At 32.6% G+C, this 22,118-nt stretch overlaps 1 protein-coding gene across 1 annotated transcript in view; it reads right to left on the bottom strand.

Annotated features, from left to right (window-relative positions):
* LOC129224182 (uncharacterized) overlaps positions 1 to 22,118 on the bottom strand; it is a 52,015-nt gene that overhangs the window by 16,880 nt on the left and 13,017 nt on the right. The window contains exons 12-17 of the mRNA XM_054858601.1: positions 21,588 to 21,638; positions 19,455 to 19,613; positions 15,121 to 15,268; positions 14,764 to 14,954; positions 12,318 to 12,476; positions 4,550 to 8,200 (exon numbers count right to left, since the gene is read on the bottom strand). Of these exons, the coding sequence (XP_054714576.1) occupies positions 4,550 to 8,200; positions 12,318 to 12,476; positions 14,764 to 14,954; positions 15,121 to 15,268; positions 19,455 to 19,613; positions 21,588 to 21,638 (4,359 nt within the window). The remainder of the gene's footprint in view (positions 1 to 4,549; positions 8,201 to 12,317; positions 12,477 to 14,763; positions 14,955 to 15,120; positions 15,269 to 19,454; positions 19,614 to 21,587; positions 21,639 to 22,118) is intronic.

Below are 22,118 nucleotides of genomic sequence, written 5' to 3'. Positions count from 1 at the left end.
ACCTTTCACTCAAAATATCCATTCGCTGAGTATTTAAAGAATTTCATTGTAAAAGAGTATAAAAAAGCTATTACAAAATTCAGATTTTACTTATGTACTTCGAAAAATACATCTCTTATTGATTGCTAAAAATAGGTAATAATTAGATTTATGACATTGAAAAAAGAATGTCTAAATTATCTATAGTCCTCGGCATTGCTTCAATGTTTACACTAACGATGAGAAAGCCGAGAGCACAGAAGTCCAGTCCACTCCATGTCTCTCTCCATATCACCGGTTTTGTTAGACTTCTCCTGAGAAAAGAGTCACTAAAATTGTGAAGTACTCTGCCTCCCCCTTGTTTCACTACTTAGAAATTAAAAATAAAAAAATTAAAAAAACTTTGTCCTAAAGCAAAGGCAAAAAAAAAAAAAAAAAAAAACTGCACAAATGTTATCACATGTTTGTGGGAAATGGTCAGTCACAAACGCTCGATTCATTTAAGGGTCATTCTCCAGAAAAAGTAACTTTTGAACGCAAATATTTTTCCATTTCGAAACCTTTTGTTTTCTTTTTATTTTTCATTCTTACATGAAAGTGTTACCTACTAGAAGTAACCATAAACAATGGCCCAGCTATGTTCCAATTATTTTACTCAGAAGTAAAAAATAAATAAAAAATGCCTAGTTCACAGAAAAAAAAGAAGAAAAAACTTTTGATATTTACAATTCAAGGCTAATTTAATTCAAAGTGACCTAGTGACCAGAGCTTTGCGTTATACAGGTTATTGCGTTATATAGATCATGTCAAATTTTGAAGCTAATATTCAAAATATACCTATATATTAGCACTTCAGAATGAGTTTTATCTGCAGTGAGCATTAAAGCACCAATATTACAATTAGTTATTCACAAATAAATATGTTCCACGATGAAAAGAAAGTGCATTATCCTGCACTTCTTCTTGATTCATGGTTTGCATAACAGCTGCATTTTCAAGAGCCATCTGGTATTTTCTGTTTACTAAGAGTACTAATTTTCACCCATGCACAATGCCAAAAGATATTAAAATTCTTCTTTTTTAGAGGTATTGTACCGATAACTGTATTGCAATATTTTATAGCTTGTAACATAAAATGTTTTAAATTAAAAGAGTAAAAATGAAAGAATTGCAAGAGTTTAGGTCCTACTGAGTTTAATCAGACATTGCATTTGCTACTAATCCAAAATTTAGCACCTCTATCTCAACAACTGGCATAGCTCACTTGGCAAAGTACTGAACATAGTCCATTAATGCAAGAGAATATATATGCATGCATTATTCAGTCTCCCTCTATAATGACAACCATCATAATCTGAACACTTTTGTTTGGTCCCATGAGTGTTCAGAAAAGAGAGAGTCCACTTTAATTATTCAAAATATGACCCATTTAACCCAATGCAATATTTTGAACTGTCAACCAATTTATCTAGAGTGCTTTTTGATTTGGTGCTCTTAATAAGTGCTCTTTAACTCTAGAGTCACAGCTGCTTGAATGGCTGGAACATCATAGTCAAGAGGTCCTCTAATGCCCTTTTCAGTTTTCGGAACATAAAATAAATTTATGTCTTCGATCAACCTCCGTATTCACCTGATCTATCAGTGTGTAATTATTTTCTGTCCTTGAAACCGAATGCTGCAACGAAGAGAGCTTTTTATGAGATGTTCCAGCCATTCAAGCAACTGTAAAACAAATACTAAAGAATATTCTTAAAATCAAATTTAAAAAGTCTATGGATGAATTAATTGACCTTTCAAAATGTAGTATTGAGTTGAATGGATCCTATTTTTGAAAACATTTTAAAAGTCTCTAACAGGGCTGCTCTTGAGATTTTTTGTAGAAGACAAGATTGGATTTATAAAATTTCAAAGATCTAGGGAAGAAAGCTTCAATTACATGTAACTAACAATACTTAAAATGAATTCTCTACTTTTGTAATTGTTACCCTTTTAGTTGGTCCATTACACAGGCCTGCAACCAAAAAGTGATTGCAAACTAATAGTTAATTAGATTTTTGGATGCTAATTTCCGTAAAAGTAGTCAACAAAATTCCATCATATATCAATTTTTCAGACATTAAAAATTTAAATTTTTGTTGCCCCACTATTAAATAGTGCAAAACTTAGGGTCTTAAACTGTAAAAAGGGCATATAGTGTCTTAAACTGTTGTTATGGAGAAAGCTGAAGATTTTTCCATCTCATGACAGAAAAAAAGAAACTATTTTTAAGTTAAAATGTCCAAATTTTTTTTTATTCCAAAAGCAGGGTTCGAAAATATCATGATATTTTCAAAAATATCGAAAATATCCGATATATTCAATCTGGACAAACTAAGGTCTTCAAAACAGTAAATGCATCCTCAAATCACTCTATTTTCTTATATTATTATTACAATATGTAGACTTAAAGTTATATATATAAAAGGTTTTTTTCATTATTTACATCTAATATATCATTTAACATTTTAATCAAGTTTAATGGAGTTAATTTAGCATTAGCTGTTTTATTCCTTTTTTTTCTGTTAACTACTTTTACAGTGTTTTATTACACTGAAATAAAAAATATGCATTAGTTGGTGCACAGTCATAAGACATTCTTTTTTTTTCAAACCAACATTTAGTATTTAACTAAGCCTTTTGAATATGAATTAAAATTGTTACATTATTAATATTTTTATGAATATAAAATAAAAAGAAATATTATATTAATTTTTTATATTAATGATGTATTAGTATATCATAAAAATATAGTACATATATTTTTGGTTATTTTTAATAGTAAATAAACAATATTACCATTTACTGAAAATACCATAGTTGAAAAAATAAATATCGAAAATATCAAATATCATGATGTTTTCAAAATAAATATCGGATATATATTGTGATACATATCAGGATATATATCGGCAAAGCCTGCCCAAAAGCAACATTTTTTGTTCAAAAAAAAAAAAAAACTCTAATTTGATCTTTATTACGGACTACTAAACTTACAAAGACCATCCTAGCCGAGCCCAGAGCTTATTTCTGGCTGTCACTTTTGCCTTTGTATTTAAAATCATGCATCAAGTTTTGAAATCAAAGCTAAAAAACTCAGAATATCTGTAACTGGCAGATATAAAGTTGCTTCTGAACAATCAGAAGCAACTTAGACCATAAGCTACCAACATCGTAAAAACCAAGTACAAACCACAATAGATTTTAATTGCTATATGCTTAATCATAAAGTGCTGCTTTATATGAAATAAGAACAATAAATACCTTCATTAGTTCACCATTCAAAGAATGCTCAAGACTTTTTGATTAGTAAAAATCTTAAGACTACTAAACATTTCGCCTCAGAATGATTTCAGCCACTGAAAGGAAATATGGTGACTGATCTGAAAGCCAACCATTATTCCAAATCAAAAAGATGATGCTTGAGAAGGTAACAGTAAGAACAGATCTTTATGTACTAGCCTCAAAATATTAAATGCATTCTAGAGTCTATATTTGCCACTAACCCTAAAGTTCTTCTTTCTTAAGAATTATATTCATGTTGCTGCTGTTTTACAGCAAACATGAAGGAAAAAGAGAATGTAACTTAAAAACTCTTTTATGGAAAAAGTTCAACTAAGTTCAATCTGCATTTAAAGGCAAAGATATGCGTTGATCCATTATATCTTGCACTATAACATCATGACATCACAATTAGACTACAATCCATAGATTCCAATTGGGAAAAAGTACATGGAACATTGCTTCTGTAAAGAGAATCAGCAGCAATTTAACTTCATATATTGCCAGCTCCAATCTAAAAAAGTTTCTAATTTCAATAAATTATTTACAATGCTTGTATCACCAGGCTGTTTTTATGCATTCCTCAGAGGTGCTCAACACATACTAATCCAAAAAATGCAAGTTCAATTCACTGTTGAAAAGTACTTTTTCTAAAAATAAAACAAGCAGAGTGTACTCTGAAAGAAGTTACAACAACAAAGGGTGAGATTTGTCCCAGCATAAAAAATAGACTATTGGCACTGAAGAGCTATTTCAAACCAATAAAATGCATTGAATATTGTTCAATATACGTAATCGACATTTATAAAACTACTCCTTTTATCGTCAAGGCAATTCTACGGACTTAAGGTTCCAGCACTCGAATAAACCTATGACAGTTTCTCTTTCCCAATTAGCCAAATAGGAATGAGGCAGATTTTCATGAAATATTTTGCTCAGCCTCCTATGAGCATAGAAAGTCAGACATGCCATTACTTCATATCTTCTAACAGATCATCCAGACTGAATATCAAAAGGCTTCCTAATACTAACAATTTCCTACTGCAAGGAGAATCATGCTTCATGCTGAATTAAATATCAAAATGAAAAAAAAAAAAAAAATCTGGAATTGAGGTCATAAGCAAAATTTAACTTTCAATGTTTTAGGATTTGCATAGTAAGATTTTTAAACCGAAAAATTCCCGACATTCAAAAGTTATGTACATAGGTAAATCCAAACATGCTTTCACAACTAAGCATCTAAGATATTTACCTCCGATAGTTTTCCATCAGAGCTCTCACATGTGGATTCAGTCCTAGCTTCTGCGAAGGATTCTGTAAAAGTCAAAACAGAATTTAGGCTACCCTTTTGAAAGCTTTCTGCACAAGGCTGCTTAGATGAATTCAATCTGCTTGAGGCATGGAGGTGAAATTTCGGATCACTGAAGCTTATTAATTTTGGAAATGAATGTTCGTCTCGAGCCAACAGCTGATCTTTAGAATTTTCGACAATTTCACTCACTGAGGTTGAAGAATTAGATGATGGTTTACGTAGACAAGGGTTGAGTGTGCCGAGGCTATTTTCAACCAAACGTGAAATTAATTCCAACTTTCCAGCCTGTATTTCCATAGCCGACTTGGTTTCGGAATCCGAAACGTTTACAGTTTGAATTAATTTTTGATAGTTTAAGCATTCTTTTTTATATGCATTTAATAACTGAAATACTGCAGACTCATCTGTTTTGAACTGATTTTGTTTTTCTTGGTGCACATTTTTTGATGTTGTGTTTTGCGATGCATTACTCACATCACTTAAAATTATACAGTCATCTTCAACACTATCAGAATCGACATTCTCTAGAGACGAAATTTCAGTTCGGTTACTTTCTGGTTTGGCATCTTTGTTAACTGTAGGACTTCTATTTAAGATTTCTTGCATTGAACAGTCTGAACTAGTGGTAATTTCAGGAATATTATTACATGTGACAGCACAGTTTTCAATTGTTTCGTTACATACCTGACTCTTATCAATTAACGTTGAACATTTATCACTTACTATCATGCATTCATCATCTGAGCTTTCTGAATTAGTATTCAGTGCTTCATTCACTGAGGTTGGGTTTTTCTTATTTGTGCAACCTGTTTTTTCACACTTTTCTTTTGCTAAGGCACCCATATTTAAACCAGTTTTAGTAAAATTTTCTAAATGCGTTCTTGTTTGTTGATTACTGATAAATTCAGACTTTGCGCCATTGGGCATTGAACAAACATTTAAGTGATTAACAATTAGACAATCATCTTCTAAACTTTCAAAGCTCTTAGCCTCATGTGCTTCTTGAAACATACACATTGGCGTTTTTGTTTTGTTGATAAGATTTTTGGAACTACTTTCGAAGTCATTACCCAAAGACTGAACAATAACATGATTTTGCGACTCATTAGTTTCAGAAGGAAGTTGCAAAATTTCACAATCATCTAGAGTTTCACTATGAGTTGGAGATTTTTCAGTTTCTAAGAGAAATTTCTTATTCTTGAAATCTTGAGAATTAGAGCAAATCTCTTGCACAAATAAAAGATTCACATCATCTTCTTTTGAAACATCAATGCAAATTTTATCTTGTAGTCGTTCATTTACGTGAGATTCTTTAATTTTCTCCCCAGCTGCCGTAAATGCATTTTTACTTTCGGAACTTTCAGTTTGTTGTACTTGCAAATTTTTAACCTGATCGAATCTATTAGATTCCAAGGCTTTTATGTCCAAATTTGTCTTCTCTGTATGGGCTTTATGATGAAGAACATTACTGACTGCAGCATTATCTTCGACTGATTTACTGAAATTATTCTGTTTCACGGGATCACTTTTTGCAGTTACACTAGTTGGCTTTAAGCATTCCTTACTGTCACATGGGTCAGGAACGGAATCTTTCCTTCCTTCAGCTTTTTCATCAGGAATAAGTGTAGTGTCTTTTACAAAGAAATCTATAACTTCTACGTCCGACTCATCATCGTTTTCAATTGCTTCAGAGTTCCCCAAATCAGCAAGGCTGGAACTTGCAGGATTCTCCCTCTTAGTATCCTTCGGTGGGTCAATTTTATCAGTTTTAGGGCTACTATCAGCGCTTGGATTTAAGTCTGACAGTTCTTGATCAGCATTGCTTATTGAACAAGACTCATGCATTTTGTTTAAATTCGAATCCCGATTACAATTTAATGCTCCTCTGTCAACTTCAATCGATGAATTGGCATAACATGATTTTAAGGCATCAGTGGTTTGCAATGAACTAGTTCTTTCAGAGTTTGCATCATGAGCAACAGAACTGTCAACCAACTTTTCATGAGCAACAGTAATGTCAGCTTGAAGAGCCTTTTGACACACGTTCGGTACTTCAGGTCCTTCATCTACAGTTTTTACTTTGCCACCAGGAATGGAACAAATGTCAACAATTTTAATATCGCAGGGACTATTATTTGAGCAATTTTTTTGATCTTCATTTCTATCACTCGCAACCAGTGCATTTTTTCGATTATATTCATCAACAAAGTAAGAAAATTCCATCAAAAGGTTCTTTTTGGAACCATCTTCATAATCAGGAATACTTTGCGGATTTATTGAATTACTGTCACTCATACTTAAATTTTCATGTTCAACACTCGTTTTCGGATTTTTACTTATTTTCTTTATTTTACCGCTATTTTTTCTACGATTTCTTTTGCTATTTGAGACAGAAGAATTTGCTTTGTTATCAGTAATCGAGTCTTGTTCCAGCGATACAGAACACTGGGGAAGCAAGGGGATAAATTCTTTTTCACTTTTTAAATCAATTGATCTTTTGTTGTTGAAAATTCCTGCTTTAATTCTCTCTCTCATAATGAAATTTTGCACTTCTTCATCGTCAAGAGATTCATCCACGTAGTCACTGCCGGTAAAGCTGGAAAGGGCATCGGAAAAATCGGAACAGCCGAGAGAGTTGGCATTTATTCTTTGAAGTTCACTTTTGATGATATTTTCATACTGGAAAAATGGATCTACATCGCATTTCCTTTGTAGTAACATCTCGTTTGGGACATCCTTACTCTTTTTACGTTTCTTTCGAGATTTGGGACTAGTTTCAGTACCTGAGGATGATTTTGAACCCGAACTTTTGCCTCTTTTTAATTGCTTGGAAGGGTATCTTTTGCAGTGTGAACCAAATGATTCAGATTCGGATTCTATAGCCACGGAATCATCGTCATTCTGATCAGAGTAATTTAAACTCTTTTGAGATGAGCCTGTAAAAGCATTTTTAGCATCTTTGCTTCTCTTAACATGCTTTTGCTTGCTAAGAATACTTTTTTTACGAGTATTCTCGGAATTATCACTGGAATAAACCCTGGGTCTATCACAGCCATCCTCCGACTCAGAGCTCTCAATGTAAGATGTCGATCTGCTTTGTTTTAAATTGCGTGTTTTCCCAAAATTTTCATCTCCATCATGCAGTGATGTGAGAGCTTTATAAAGTAAGCTGATGTTTGAATTGATATGCGCTTTCTGTTTTGACATGGAACTTTTACTATGAAATGATTGATAAGTCTTTCGAGATTTGGCCATCAGGGGGGAATCTTTTGGATCCACGGGATGTTTCGTAATTCTGGGTTTACGAACAATGTTCCGTTTTGATCCTGGTTCCCAGTCAGACGATTCTGATGAAACCTCAGAATTATCTGCTGGAGAGTCTGTTTCATAAGATGAACTATTGTTAAAATTACTCACCGGACGTGCTTCTTTGATTGTGTCATGAGTTTCTTCATACCTGACAGTCGGTTTTGTTTGGCGTATGAGATGTATATCGTGATATATGTCAAATGAATTGATTTCGTGAACAGGTTTCTTGTGCTCATTAGTAGGAGTTCTAGGAATTTTTGAAGATTGGGCAATATTTTCTTTCTGAAAAATAAAATATTTATTTTGATTAACTTTGCAATATTGAACAAATGAAGCATTTACTTTTGTGCAGAAAAACAAATCCATTAAATATCATTGTTGCCGAGTACAAAACTAAAAGCTATTAAATTAATATTTATCAGGTTTCTCACTCACTTTCAAATATTTTACTCCACGACTTTTCCAGTTTTTTTCAGACAAATACCCACAAAATTCCAGACTGGATTTTTTACATTAGTGGCTTTCTTTTTATGAATCTAAAGGTGTGCTTTTCTGTGCAGCATATGCAAATTCAAACTATACAGCATTATAATATCAGAATTTTAATAATTTTGTAATGCTTTAAAAATATTAATGCAAAGAAGTTTTTTTTCTTTTTGTCTTCCCATTTCAAAACATAAAGTCCTTTAAGTCCTTGAGCAAATTTCTACAAGACTATTTCTATAAAAGACTACTTAAAACATTTGATGCAAAACATGTTTTCCCCACACAAGTCAGCTTTTATAATTTTTTTTTAGGTTTTGGACAAAATAAGTGATTTTTCATTTTCCCTGATTTTTTGGATAAAAATTAAATTTTCTGGCAATTTCAGGTTTTCGCTGATTTGAAGGAATCCTTATTTACATACCTCTTATGATCATTCGAATTTAGGTCATATCTGCTAATTACAGAAAGTGAAGCATGACACAAATATGTGCACTTCAGTTAGTTTAATAATCAATCATTTGTCTTTATTCATAGCGCACTATGATCATACATGTTATTGGTCAAGCACAAAAAAAGCTGAAAGTTGTTAGAGCTAAACTCTTAACTCTTTATCAGACCATTATGGGACAGATGTGTATCTTAAGTGCAAATTAATTTTATAAATTATCACTTATAAATCCATGTTAGAGCAAGGACGGATACAAGGGAGGGGCGATGGGGGCGATCGCCCCTCCCTTGAAGGACCCTGTACGGTAATTTTTCTGAACTAAAGTCCTAAAATGTAATTTTTTAACGATTTTTGGCGATACTAGAAGTTTAGAAGCCTTCGCCTAGTCATTTTGAAAAAAAAAAAGTCTTAAAGATAAGAAGATATAGTACACATCTCGGGAGGTGTTAGGAGCACATAGTGGCTATCCTCTGGTAATCTTTCAAAACTGAAGTTTTAAAAAGCGAATTTTAGACGACGATGGTGTTAGGGAGAGGGGATTGGGGGTCAAAATATTCGAATGGAATTATTATGAAATTAAACTTCTAAAACGCAATCTTTGAATACCTCTTTCAACGGTAAAGGAAAGAAATAATTTCGGGAACCTCCTTGGCTAAATCTCTGTATTTTAGTAGTTTTTGATAAAAACGCTGTGCCCCCCCCCCCCCACCAAACATGTATAAATCAAATACCTCACAAGATACCGGTTAAAAAATCAATCGCCCCCTCCTTGAGAACCTTCTGGATCCGCCCTTGTGTTAGAGGGACGTCAAAATACATCCCAACCTGTTTTTGTGCGGTGGATAAGGACGACATAAAAACATTTGTTCATTTTTTAAATAACTTTATCCGTTTTATAAATAACTTTGCCCGTTTTATAAATAATTTTGTCTACTGAGTCCCAATGTGATCGAAATTTTCTTACACCACACAAAAATAAATAAATAAATAAATTGAAAAAAAAGCACAAAAACAGGTTTGGGTGCATTAACAGTCGCAAAAGTTTGTGAAAAAAATATATTGTAATTTGTTTTGTTTTTTTTTTGAAATCACTGCAATTTTTTAGATTCTATCATAGTGCTTATTACAGACTTCAAAGAGTTAATTTGTTACATTGGTTTCATTGAGCTAAAAGCTGATGACATATTTCCCTGAAGTGTATATGAATCCATTGAGCATTAGATTATTAGAAGTATAAAAAGTTAAGTAACCTGTTTCTGCACATTGTTAATAAAAATTAAAAGAAAAAAAAATATCATTTTATACCAATTAAAAAAACACTTTTAAGATAAGCTTTGATTGATAGATTACAGGTTAAAAACTGCTTCTAGACTAGTGTACAATTGAGGCAGTGAGAAGCAAATGTATGTAAGTGGCAAAATTAAAAATTTGAGATAACCAGTGTAAATGGTAGGTGAACCCCTCCTCTGTCTTGGAGCAAGATGTAGTACTATTAGCCCTGATAGGTGCTGCTATACAGCAGGATTTAGAAAAAAAATTCATCGAAAGCCTACCTAGGATGTTATTTTTAAACGAGTTTTACTCAAAACTTGAAAAGAAATTGACCACTTACATCCCTTTGCTTCTCTCAAATTCAGTTTCATGTACATTTTATTGATTTTTGTTACAATAGATTATCTAAATGGAAGGAGGGGATGTTCTTACAAAATGCTATATTGTTACATAATAAATGAATTTCTCAATAATTACCATAAACACACGAGTTAGTACAATTTTTCAGTCATACTAATTTCATTTCACAGATAAAATTGAAATAATAATAACAACAAAATTATTTTTGTCACCAAAATATAAAATAAATAAATAAGGGAAAGCATTTCTTTGGGTGAAAAATTTCAGGGGGGTTAGAACCCTATAAACCACCTCCTTGCATATGGCCATGCAATAATGTAATTATTATATATACTATACTTAGTTGTCTGTGTTGAGTATATCCAACTGCTTCAGCAAATAGTGTCTCGCAGATATGTGACCCAAACAGGATGAAAAACACTGAAATTGTATGACTGAACTAAGACGACACTGTTAGTATATTTTGCTACAACTGAAAGCTCTTCCATACATTTTTGTATCTATAAAACACACTATTTTAATTGGATGCATAAAATTAACTGGAACATGTTGAATTTAACTTCCGATTCCCTTTCTTTTTTTCTGCATACAGTATTTTGCTCTCTCAAAAAATACTGAATTCAGTAAAAAATACTGAAAAATCAATTGTCTGCTGTGTTTTAAGTGCTGTGACTGGAAAAGAAAAGTAATTTCGCTTAAATTTCTTTAAAAACCAAGACTGAGAAAAACGGAGAACATTGTTCATTTTTTAAATACTTGCTTAAAAAATCTAAAACAAAGCACCTTGTCAAAATAATTAAGAATTTTGGTTCAAAATCAAGCATTTTTAAGAGCCCTTTGTAACAGATCAATGAAATAAAATATTTTCAAGGACCTGTGAGAACTAGAGATGAGTTCGGGGTCATGTTTGAGAGCCCGAGCCCGAAAACTTGGAAACTTGAAACCGAAAACTTGCACGAAAGTTCCGTTGTCCTCTTTGGTTGCATATAAGTGAGAGGTCACTGTATCAACTGATTCAAATGTTCTTCTTCCACAACATGTGTTTGTATGGAAATTGACAATTGAATATTTTCCAATGAGCATGAGCTTGAAACCTTTGTTCAGTTCTTAAGCCCAAGCCTGCTTCCAGCCCGGCTCATCTCTAATGGGAACACTGCCTTTCTAATGCAAACACACCAAAACTCTTTGGTGGTTAGGGAGAGCTGTGTCACTGCTATTAACATGGCTGAGTGTTACTGACTATTTTCTCTTCAAACAAATATTATCAATAAATTAGTTTAATTATGGTAAAAGTTAAAGTGTATTATGTTAATTTAACTTAAGTCTGATGTAATTTTCATCAAGTTCAGTAAAGAGGAGAAATATTTGACCTGTATTCCTAAGTTAAAAAACATTTTACAGTGGATAACTATGTAATACAATTCAACTACAGTATAACCTCAATTCAACGATTGCCAAGGGACTGGAAAAAGTTATCGTGAAATTAAGATTATCATTAAATCAAGAAGCATAGACATTCAATGCAGTCAAATCAGGACCAATAAAATGTAACATTAAATTGAGGAAATCGTTAAATTTAAGTTATACTGTACATGCAGTTTTCTATCAAAATGTTAGTTTCTTGCGGAAGTTAACATATTACTTTAACCACTCCGGATAACAAAGGCAGAGTATAAATTGCTTAAACATCCATTACGTCATTTAAGGCACAAAATTTAGTATGGATTGGCAAAACAGTTTTACCATCAAAAACTGCAAAAATAAATACAGAAATTGTTTAAAATATATGACCAATTAGAAACAAAGAAAACATTAAACAAGCCCGTCACTTGCCTCTTCTGATGTAGATATTTTAAAGACACCATTGAACTGATCACGGCGCTTCGCTTTCGGGTTTGGACAAATTTCCACCATTTTTCTAGTTAGGGACCTCGTGTGATGATGATAACTATCAAGTAGTTCGGAAGAATTCTTTGGAGAAGCAGAAGGACTCTACAAAGAAAGAATGCGAATAAAGATTCAATGTAAAATGAACACATATCAAACATGTTTATGTTTGTTGAATTTATTTGAAAATGTTAAGTGAACATATTATTCTTCTGTTCAACAATCTTGCCAAATTACAGAATAGCTACAAAAAGTGGAATGAAAATCTTGAGCTAACTGGATTCTACAATGCAAGCTCCTTTTTCTAAAAGTGAAGGAACACCCCCCCCCCCCCTTATCGGGAACCATTCTTTAAAGTAGGGATTCTCAATCAATAGTCCGGCGCCAGTCCGCAAAAAAATTTGACCGGTCCTCAGTGATTTTTGAAGATTTTTTTTTTTAAATCCAAAAAAGAAAAATCCAGAAAACAATATCGTATACAGCCTTTTTTATGCAAATTTTGTGATTGATTTTTGTAGTTTTCAATAAATTTTCAACAATGTTCGATGCTTATGTATATTTGTTAGAATACCTACTTATCTCATTTTTAACATTTAAATGTTTTTTGTAACAGTTCTATAAAACCAAGTAGAGTTTTGTTTAGATTAATTCATTTAATCTCATTATTTGCAAAAAGAAAAGAAAAACCTCAGCCTTTGGCAAAATGTTTTCACAAGTGTGTAACGGTCTCCAAGTCTAAAGTTTGTTTCTTTTCTTTCTTTTTTTTCTTTTGCAAGAAAAAAAAGTGGGTGGGGGGTAGGGGGTACCTCACAGGTCTGTTAAGAAAATCATAAGTTTTTAACAGTTCGCAAATGCAAGCCCCCCCCCCCTAGAGTAAATAAACAAAATCAAAAAAGAAAAGAAAAAAAAAGAAAAATCATTGGTCTGCGATTAGTTTTCATAAGCTCTTGCCGGTCAAAAAAGGTTGAGAAATCCTGCTTTAGAGTGAGGCATTAACAATTGCTAAGAACTGGCTCAATGGCTATGGGTGTAGTCCTTCATAGCTAGGTTAACAAGTTGGTTCAACATTCACTAAAATTAACTAGACAATTATGTGGGGGCATGCATGTCTCTTAATTTACTCGTATATTTTTTCTACAGCTGATGCATAATTTTTCTAATTACTTCTGTAATTCTTATCACTGGATTCCTCCTCATATGAATACACAACTGGACTACCAAAAAGAGAAAAAAGAAAAGCTTCGTTTAATCTGAAGAAATAGCAAAAACAGCTCAATGAAGAAAAGTGAGGCCACCACAATAACTAGATTAAATTATTTTGGATTTTTTGAGTAAAAAATCTAAAACAGGTACATTGAATACTAGTCACTCCAGTACATGAATTAGTTTCTCATTTGCAGACATTGAAATGTTACAAATAAATATAATATAATCATAAAAATTTATTCTAATGCGTATGCATACATAAAACAAAAAATCAACAGAATTATATGCATACTTAAGGGATAAAACATGTTTCAGAGTAATTAAGCACATAAAATTTGTGAGATTTTAGATGATATTGATTAGTTTACTTGGTATATTTTGCAGAACAATTACTGAAAACTTAAAAAAAAAAAATACTTTGCATGATTTAATTTCTAAAGACTAATTTATTATTTTTCCATTCTATTTTTACTTTTGTACTAAATACAGTTTAGCAAAATAATTAGAACAGTAATAGAATATGGAACAATCTTAATTAGAGAGAAGTTTAATTAAGCACAAAAGTTGAGAGTGTAAATGTCAGAATATTTAAAAGTATGAAATGAATTAACAGAAATCTTCACAAAAGGAAAATTCAACATAAGTCTGAATTTTATCCTTGTCCTATTATAAGGTAAAAAAAAAAAAAAAACTTTCTTTTTTGCAACATGATAAAAATATTTTTTTTACACAATTTGCCTGATTTTAGAACAAACTGTATGCTTAATAACCTAAAAAGAAAGTATCAGGCAAAGATTTAGATGCAAATACATACATATGAAATAAAATTTTATCTACTAGTATTTCATAAAAGCACATGAATGTTTTGTCAATACTTCGGCACAAGTTATAACTTCATTACAAAATACAAAACAGAATGAAGACACGGAACATCTTTTCCTTAGCACAAGTAATAATTATGATTGCCAAACAAAATAAACCTGTCAAAATAAAATTAAAAAAAAGTCAATTATGAAATAATATAAAAGATCACGGCCAAAAGAGACATAAAATATACAGAAATTTGAAAATTTGTCTTTGAACTCTTCCTTTTGGTTAAACATAATTTCACAATAATATTATTTTCTTATGTTTTGATTGAAAGCACAAATAAAAAATAATAATAATAATAAACAATGAGACATACATTTTCTTTCTTTTCCAAATGATCTTTCAATTTAGGTTTTGTCTTCAATTTTGGTCTGAGCAGATACTCTTTCGACTTGAGTTTTGCAGCTACTTGGCTTTTACAGTAGGCTTCTTCCATTTCTTGGGCTGCTTTAAGATACTTCTGAACTGTTATTTTTCTTTCTCTAACAGATTCAACACCGGCTAAAGCTAACATGAAATAATAATTAATAAAAATTTGAATTGGAAAAAAGAAATTCTATGTCTTTATTAAAGTTTAGCAACTAACTTTCTTCTCTCAAAATTTTGCAGTTATTTAGGTTACAATCAATGCATGTACAATGTAGATATAAATCAGCAGATATGTGTTTTTTACCAAAAATCCTGTATCCTCGATATCCCTTTTTCATCTGCACATGTTCAACAGTTTTAAGATTTCTAAAAGCGGCTCGTAGTCGTTGTTTGGCGTCTACAAAGTCTAAAGGAGTTTTCGGAGTTCGTCTTCCTTTGAATATGTCCCACCCCTAAAAGAAATACATAAATTAAATATCAACATTTAAAGCTCATTTATATGTTGTGAAAAATAAATTAAAATCTAAAAACAATGTTAGAAAATTTCATTCACCAAGCATTGCTTTTTTATTTTATTTATTTATTTAGAAGCTAAACAGCTTTACATACATAGAGGACTGCGTGCTAAGCGCCTTGCCTCCAGACACACACAGGAAAGATTTACAACACAAGAGAAAGAAATAACACCCAGGGCACCGGTGGGAATCGAACCCATGACCTCCGGCTTAGAAGACGGAGCTTCTACCACAAAGGGAAAGCCACGGAAGTCCCCCAAACATTACTTAAAACTAGCTGCGTCGCCCGACTTTGCAGCGTCCTTAAAAAATAAAAGTTATGTCAAGTGACGCGTGTTCACTACTCAGGCTTGGAAAAAAAAAAAAAACACACACACACACACACAGTAAAATTTTGCGGTAGATTGCAGAGTTCCAATAAAATTTCTGCTTTAAATCAAGAAATTTCTGTACTCAAAAATACACTTTTTAAATAATAACTTCCCTAAAAATCTGGTTGAAAACATTTGCTTAAGTATAGCCTTCGATGAACATTTCGATTCTCTTGAAACCGTTTAACTGTGTAAATGTATGATACAACCCTGACAAACCATTTTTTATGGATAGCTGGTGTGGAAGGTTTTTACACGTGGGAAACGGCTGACTGGCATGTTTTTGGATTATTCTCTTCCGATATGGACTTATTATTTTTATTTTACTTTTACGTTGATAACTGGAATTAATTTTGTCAAGTTGAATATCGGATTGATTTTGTTATAAATAGATCTCAATGTAAGATAATTTTAGTCAGGGTTCATACTCTATTTGGATGAAAAAATTCCATGACTTTTCCAAGATTTTTCCATGACTTCATAAAAAATTTCATGACCTTGTTACACGAAGAGAATAGTACTATTTAATATAAAAACTGCCAATTTTTGGAAATGAGCACTAGCAGAACTTCTACTTGAATGTCGCTACCTCATTGAATCACTTACTTGTGATTGAAAAAATATCAGCATACATCTAAAAAACTAAACTATTCTTAGCAATAAGTTACCACCCAAGTGGTGCTATGTGCAATATACCAACCTACACGCAATATTTATAGATGCGATAACCGGACTGTCTGATATATTGCATGTAAACTATTCTTATTCATCTTTATACAAATTTAAATAAAATAAAAATGCAGTGAATGGAATATAATGATGCTTAAAGGCCTATTTTTTTCTTTTTATAAACAGGCAGGATGATAATGAATGCGACAAAGGTTGAATGAGACATTACTAAGTTTTAATAAATGTGCTTTAAAAGTTGCCTTTTAATGTCAATAGTGCATTTATCATCCACATAACTTGACAGTATTTTGATTCTTTAAAGTAAAGCAACGTTCTTTAGTTAATTCACATTTCTACACCAGATATTAGAAAAAAAATCAGTAGGCAGTGAATAAACCTTCTGATTCAAATGTACTTGTTTACTTATTTGCACATTTTCAAATGCATACATTAGTTTAAATTAATAGGTTCAGAAATTCTAGAAAATAGTGTTTGATTCCTGACATTGAAAGTAGCTTTGAATTGAATGAATTAGTTTTGCGGACTGAATGTTGGGCAGAGTATTGGAATTTCCCTATTTCAGTATTCTATGGTCTGACTACAGATCTTCATTTTCTAAAACCTTCAACAAATAAAGATAAACTTTGATAAATGTGATTATAAAGTGTTTATGAGTCATGGAAACTAACTCGGATGCAATGGAACTGCGTTTTTTTGGGTGGGCGAAATCAAGAACGTGCAAATTCGCTGCCACAGAATATAAAAAGTGTTGAAAATAATGGTAAATTCAAAATAAGTAATATTGAAGCACTAAAATAACATTGCAAAAAAAAAAAAAAAAAGACGAGCGGCTACTACAGAAGTGGATGCAATGAGAGTTTAAAATTCAGATTTGTTTTCAGGATCGTTCAAAATTCCAGTTTTAACAATTTTTATGTGTAAGGCTAATTATTCGGAACTTGCCTTTCTAATTAGTCGAGGCAAAATCCCCTGCTTTTAATTTTAGGTTTAAGTTCTTGTTAGTTGTTTATAGTTTAACATGTTGTGCGTTCTGCCCAATGTTACTCTATATTGCATATACCGGAGCTTAGACACTCTCTTTTAGTTCATAGTTAAATTTTTTGGTCGTATCATATTTATTGAATCCTCCACGGCTGATGAGCTCTGGATTCATACTTTGTGTTTTCCTATTAAATAGCTGCTTGCAATTTTCCTTTTTTTCATCATTATTTTTTATATAAATTGTTTAATGTTTGTGTTTTGGCTTGCATATTTTTTACATTTACTTGGCTTTTTAGTTTTGCTACGTTGCGCTTCTATGGGATTTTGGTGTGGTCTTATCAATATTTTTCACTTTTGTTATTATATATATATATATATATATATATATATATATATATATATATATATATATATATATATATATACAGAGAGAGAGAAAAGAAAGACAGAACTATTGCTCAAAAATTTTCATGCAGATCAAATATACAGGAACGTATGGTTGCAAATGCAATGCTGACATGTTACGAGGGCTATCCAGAAAGTAGATTACGTTTTGGAATAAAAAATAAACAAAGTATAGGAAATTTTTTTTATTATATACAGATGAAAGCCACACTCAAATACTACTTTTCGACATAGTCACCATACAAATTAAGGCATTTATCGTAGCGATGTACGAGCTTGGAAATTCCTTCGTCGAAAAATTCGGCCGCCTGAGCCTTCAACCACTCCGTTACCTCTTCTTGCAGCTGTGCGTCGTCATCAAAACGCTGCATAGCCAGCCACTTCTTCATTGCTGGGAATAGGTGGAAGTCGCTCGGTGCCAGGTCGGGACTGTACGGTGGATGAGGAAACAACTCCCACTTAAAAGATTCAAGAACTTTACGAGTGACATTTGCCGTGTGGGGCCGGGCGTTGTCGTGAAACAACAAGATCTTAGAGCTCAACATTCCTCTGCGCTTGTTTTGAATTGCTCTTCTGAGTTTTTGGAGAGTTTGGCAATACCTTTGAGAGTTTATTGTAGTGCCTCTTTCCAGGAAGTCCACCAAAATCACACCTTTTCTGTCCCAAAAAACAGTCGCCATGATCTTCCTTGCCGACATTGTTTGCATGCATTTCTTGGGTTTTTGGGGAGAACTTGTGTGCCCCCACTGCATTGATTGCAATTTCGTTTCACAGTTCACGTGTTTCACCCATGTTTCGTCACCAGTAACGATGCGATCGAGTAAAAAGTCACCATCTTTATGGTAAGCGTCCAAAAAGTTCAACGCTGCAGCCATTCGCTGATTTTTTTGGTCCTCTGTCAAGATTTTTGGAATCCATCTTGCACAAAACTTGTGGTAACCAAGCTTTTCGCTGATGATTTCGTGCACCAAACTTCGCGAAATTTGTGGAAAACTTAAAGAAAGTTCCGTTATTGTGAAATTTCGATTTTCCCGGACTTTAGCATCGACTTTTTCGAGAAGTTTGGCGTTCACTATGCTGGGTCTCCCACTTCGATCTTCGTCGTGAACATTGGTTCGGCCATTTTTAAATCTTATGACTCACTGACGCACTCCACCTTCAGTGATAATGTTGTCCCCATACACTTCACAAAGCTGCCGATAGATTTCTATCGGTTTACAGTTTTTTGCAGTCAGAAACCTTATTACTGCGCGCACCTCGCAGCTCGCGGGATTTTCAATTAACGCAGACATTTCAAACCGTCACAGTATCTGAACGAACACAGCACGAACCTCTCACTAGCACGGCTAGATGCAGACTGAGCTGCGCAACGCTTTGACCCCAAGATGGCCGCGCTAGCCCCGCCCCCTAGCGGACACAGACGAAAACGTAATCTACTTTCTGGATAGCCCTCATACATGCCCACAAATAGCTTTAATCTCAATTTTCTCCTCCCTGGTCCTATTGCTGTTGCACAACCTAGCATCTCCATGTGGGGGCTATGAGTGCAATGGCACTTTTTTTTGTACACTTTAGCATCTGAATCATGTTAAAAAATAAATAATAATAATAAAAAAATAGGTCTTCCAAGAATTTTTGAATAGCAAAAAATAAAAAAACACAATGGCAACACTTACTATGAATACAGCGGCATCACTTTTAGACCAAGAAGACTTTGCCTTATGCGTCCATTTTATCCAAAATACAGATGGATCATCTGAGTCCCACTTCAAAAGATCTCCATATGTTTCATTGTCAAGGGCAGGTATTACAAAATCACGAATGAGCGAATGACCCTGAAATACATGAGAATTGAAAATATTATTCATTGCAAGAGCCATTAATTTTGAACTGCTTTCTAGAAAGAGTTTATAAAATATATATATAAACATTCTACATCAAAAAAAGAGTAATGATAAATGAAGAGATAAAGAAATGCCTTTGTGCAAAAAAGAAGAAAATATAGATAAAATTAAATTGCACCAAATTTGCAGATAACTATTATTAAAAATAAATAAAAGCTATTGGCTGCAATTGGATGTCTTTACATTCAAAAGTTCACCTTTCTGCAGTAGCGGCGATTTAGGAGGGGGGATGCAACCACTAACTAAAACTAGAAATATCACAATTCTCGGAATATAATTATTTGTTGAACTTAGTATATCTGTTTACGAAATATTATTTAACACAAGCTGTACATTTTAGTTTATGTATTTATTGTTTAGATATTAGTAAATCAATTGTTTTACTTAAACAAGCCAGACTTGTTTAATAAAATTATTACCAAATGATTATGACATTTCAAAATACTTTAGGATAAAGAATATAAGTCTAATTCATGGCTAATGGTGTCTTTGAGGAAAGTTATTGTGTACATAATTCATCAAAATCTTAAGGAAAACGTGAATTAAGTTGTTAGATTTGCATCAATTTCCCCTTATCTGCTCTCAAAACCAGCCCTTTAAAAATGTTGCACTTCTTTTCTCTCTCTCTCTCTCTTTTTTTACTGCTGCTTAAAGTCCCATGGCTTTTAGTTGTCATTTATTATTTTTTTTGTCCCCCCACTTATAAGCCCCTATCACTGCCACCGCTTTTCTGCATTGAAAAAGGGGCTCCTTGAAACCCAAAACATTTGTCTGCAAATTTGTAAGATTTTACATTTTTTTTTTTTTTTTTGTAGATGATACATGCTTTACTGTTTCTCAACATCTTCTGACTCAGGACTGGTAAAAATCAGAGAAATTTTTTTCATACCTGTGAGCAAAAGAATACCAGAGTAGCTTCAAACAGCTATAAAACAATATTTACTTAAAAAAATAGAAATCTAAAAAAAAAGTTCATATGAGTCTTGTAGATAAAGAATTATTTTATTTATTATTTTTTTTTAAGAAAAACCTATTAAACAGACATTCTGAAAAAAGAATAATGTAAAATCTGGAACATTTAAAAATTTCCAGTGTAGTTTTTTTTAGGAACCAGCGGAAAATGATGCCCGAAGCAGGATAACGAATGAAACGGATAACATAAAATCGAAGTTCCACAGCAATTGCACAAAAATTGCATTTGTCAGATGTCTTTTCATCAAAAAGCTTACTTATTCTGTACTGAAAAAAAGGTTCCTTGTAATCATAAAACACGTTTATGCAGTTGTTTTCAATTTGTGTGTAGTTATACATTTTTAATTCTTGATTTTACAAAATGAGGTAGTGTTATATAATATAGGATGAAAATCAAATGATAAATAAAGGGCGGGGGGGGGGGATGCTTAAGGCAAGGGATGCCAAAAATAGCTTTGTATTTCACCTGAATAGGGTTTTCATAGTGCACAATTCAGAAAATTATATCAGGTAAAGGAAAACCCAGAAGCAGATGCTAAAAGATTGTGGTCCAATCGCCTGCAATGTGCTGAAATCGCCGAAGTTGTTTTCCACGTGTATATGATATACTGCACCAGTGATGTCTTCGGGACGTAGAAAGGTTGAGAAGCTATGGCAGTACCTTTTAATTAGGATTAGAAAACCAATTATTCTTTTACAAACAAAAAATCTCTATAAATTAAGAAAAAAGGACAAAATTAAAAAAATCTGTAAAATTGCTTTGAAAATTTTTAAACGGCACTGTACATAAAAATATCCGATATTTTCAATATTTTAGAACAAGAAATGATCAAACCCTGTTTGTTATAAACTGATTTTGTGAGCAATACTACTAAATACACTGCAATGTATTTGCAAGGACATTGAATGGAGGAAAGAACAAAAGAAACTTACAGAGCCTTTTAGGTCCTGGTGTAGCGAAGCATTTACTGAAGTATCAGGATCCTAAAGGGAAAAAAAATCGACCTTGATAAAATATGCAGTTTGACAAAATGAGTTAAAATAGTGTTTAATAATAGAGAAATTTATGAAAAATATCATATTTATTTACACTATATATGTGCAATGTTAACACACTAGAAATTATACAAAAAAGAGCTGACTTGTTAACTTTAAGGGGGAAAACTGAGGAAGATTTAACATCAAAAGCAAACTTCAAAAATAAAATGATCTCAGAAAATAATATTTTGTGAAATTAACCGACAGAAACCTTTAAATTGTATTAAAAATATTCAAAACAGCGAGCTCATAAGCTCAAGTGCCCGGCTCACCGGCAACTCATTTGGCTCTAAAGAGAAAGTTCTGGGTTTGAATCTCTGAGTTATGGTCAGCGATTTTAGTTGTGAGCTGTGGGGTATCTAATCCTGCACTCAATGCAGGGTTGGTCGGATTGGATCCTTATTGGTTTGGACCCAATGTGGTTTT

This window comes from Uloborus diversus, chromosome 6 (genome assembly GCF_026930045.1).
Source record: "Uloborus diversus isolate 005 chromosome 6, Udiv.v.3.1, whole genome shotgun sequence".
NCBI classification, from domain to species: domain Eukaryota; kingdom Metazoa; phylum Arthropoda; class Arachnida; order Araneae; family Uloboridae; genus Uloborus; species Uloborus diversus.
This window is presented reverse-complemented; position numbering and strand designations above follow the sequence as displayed.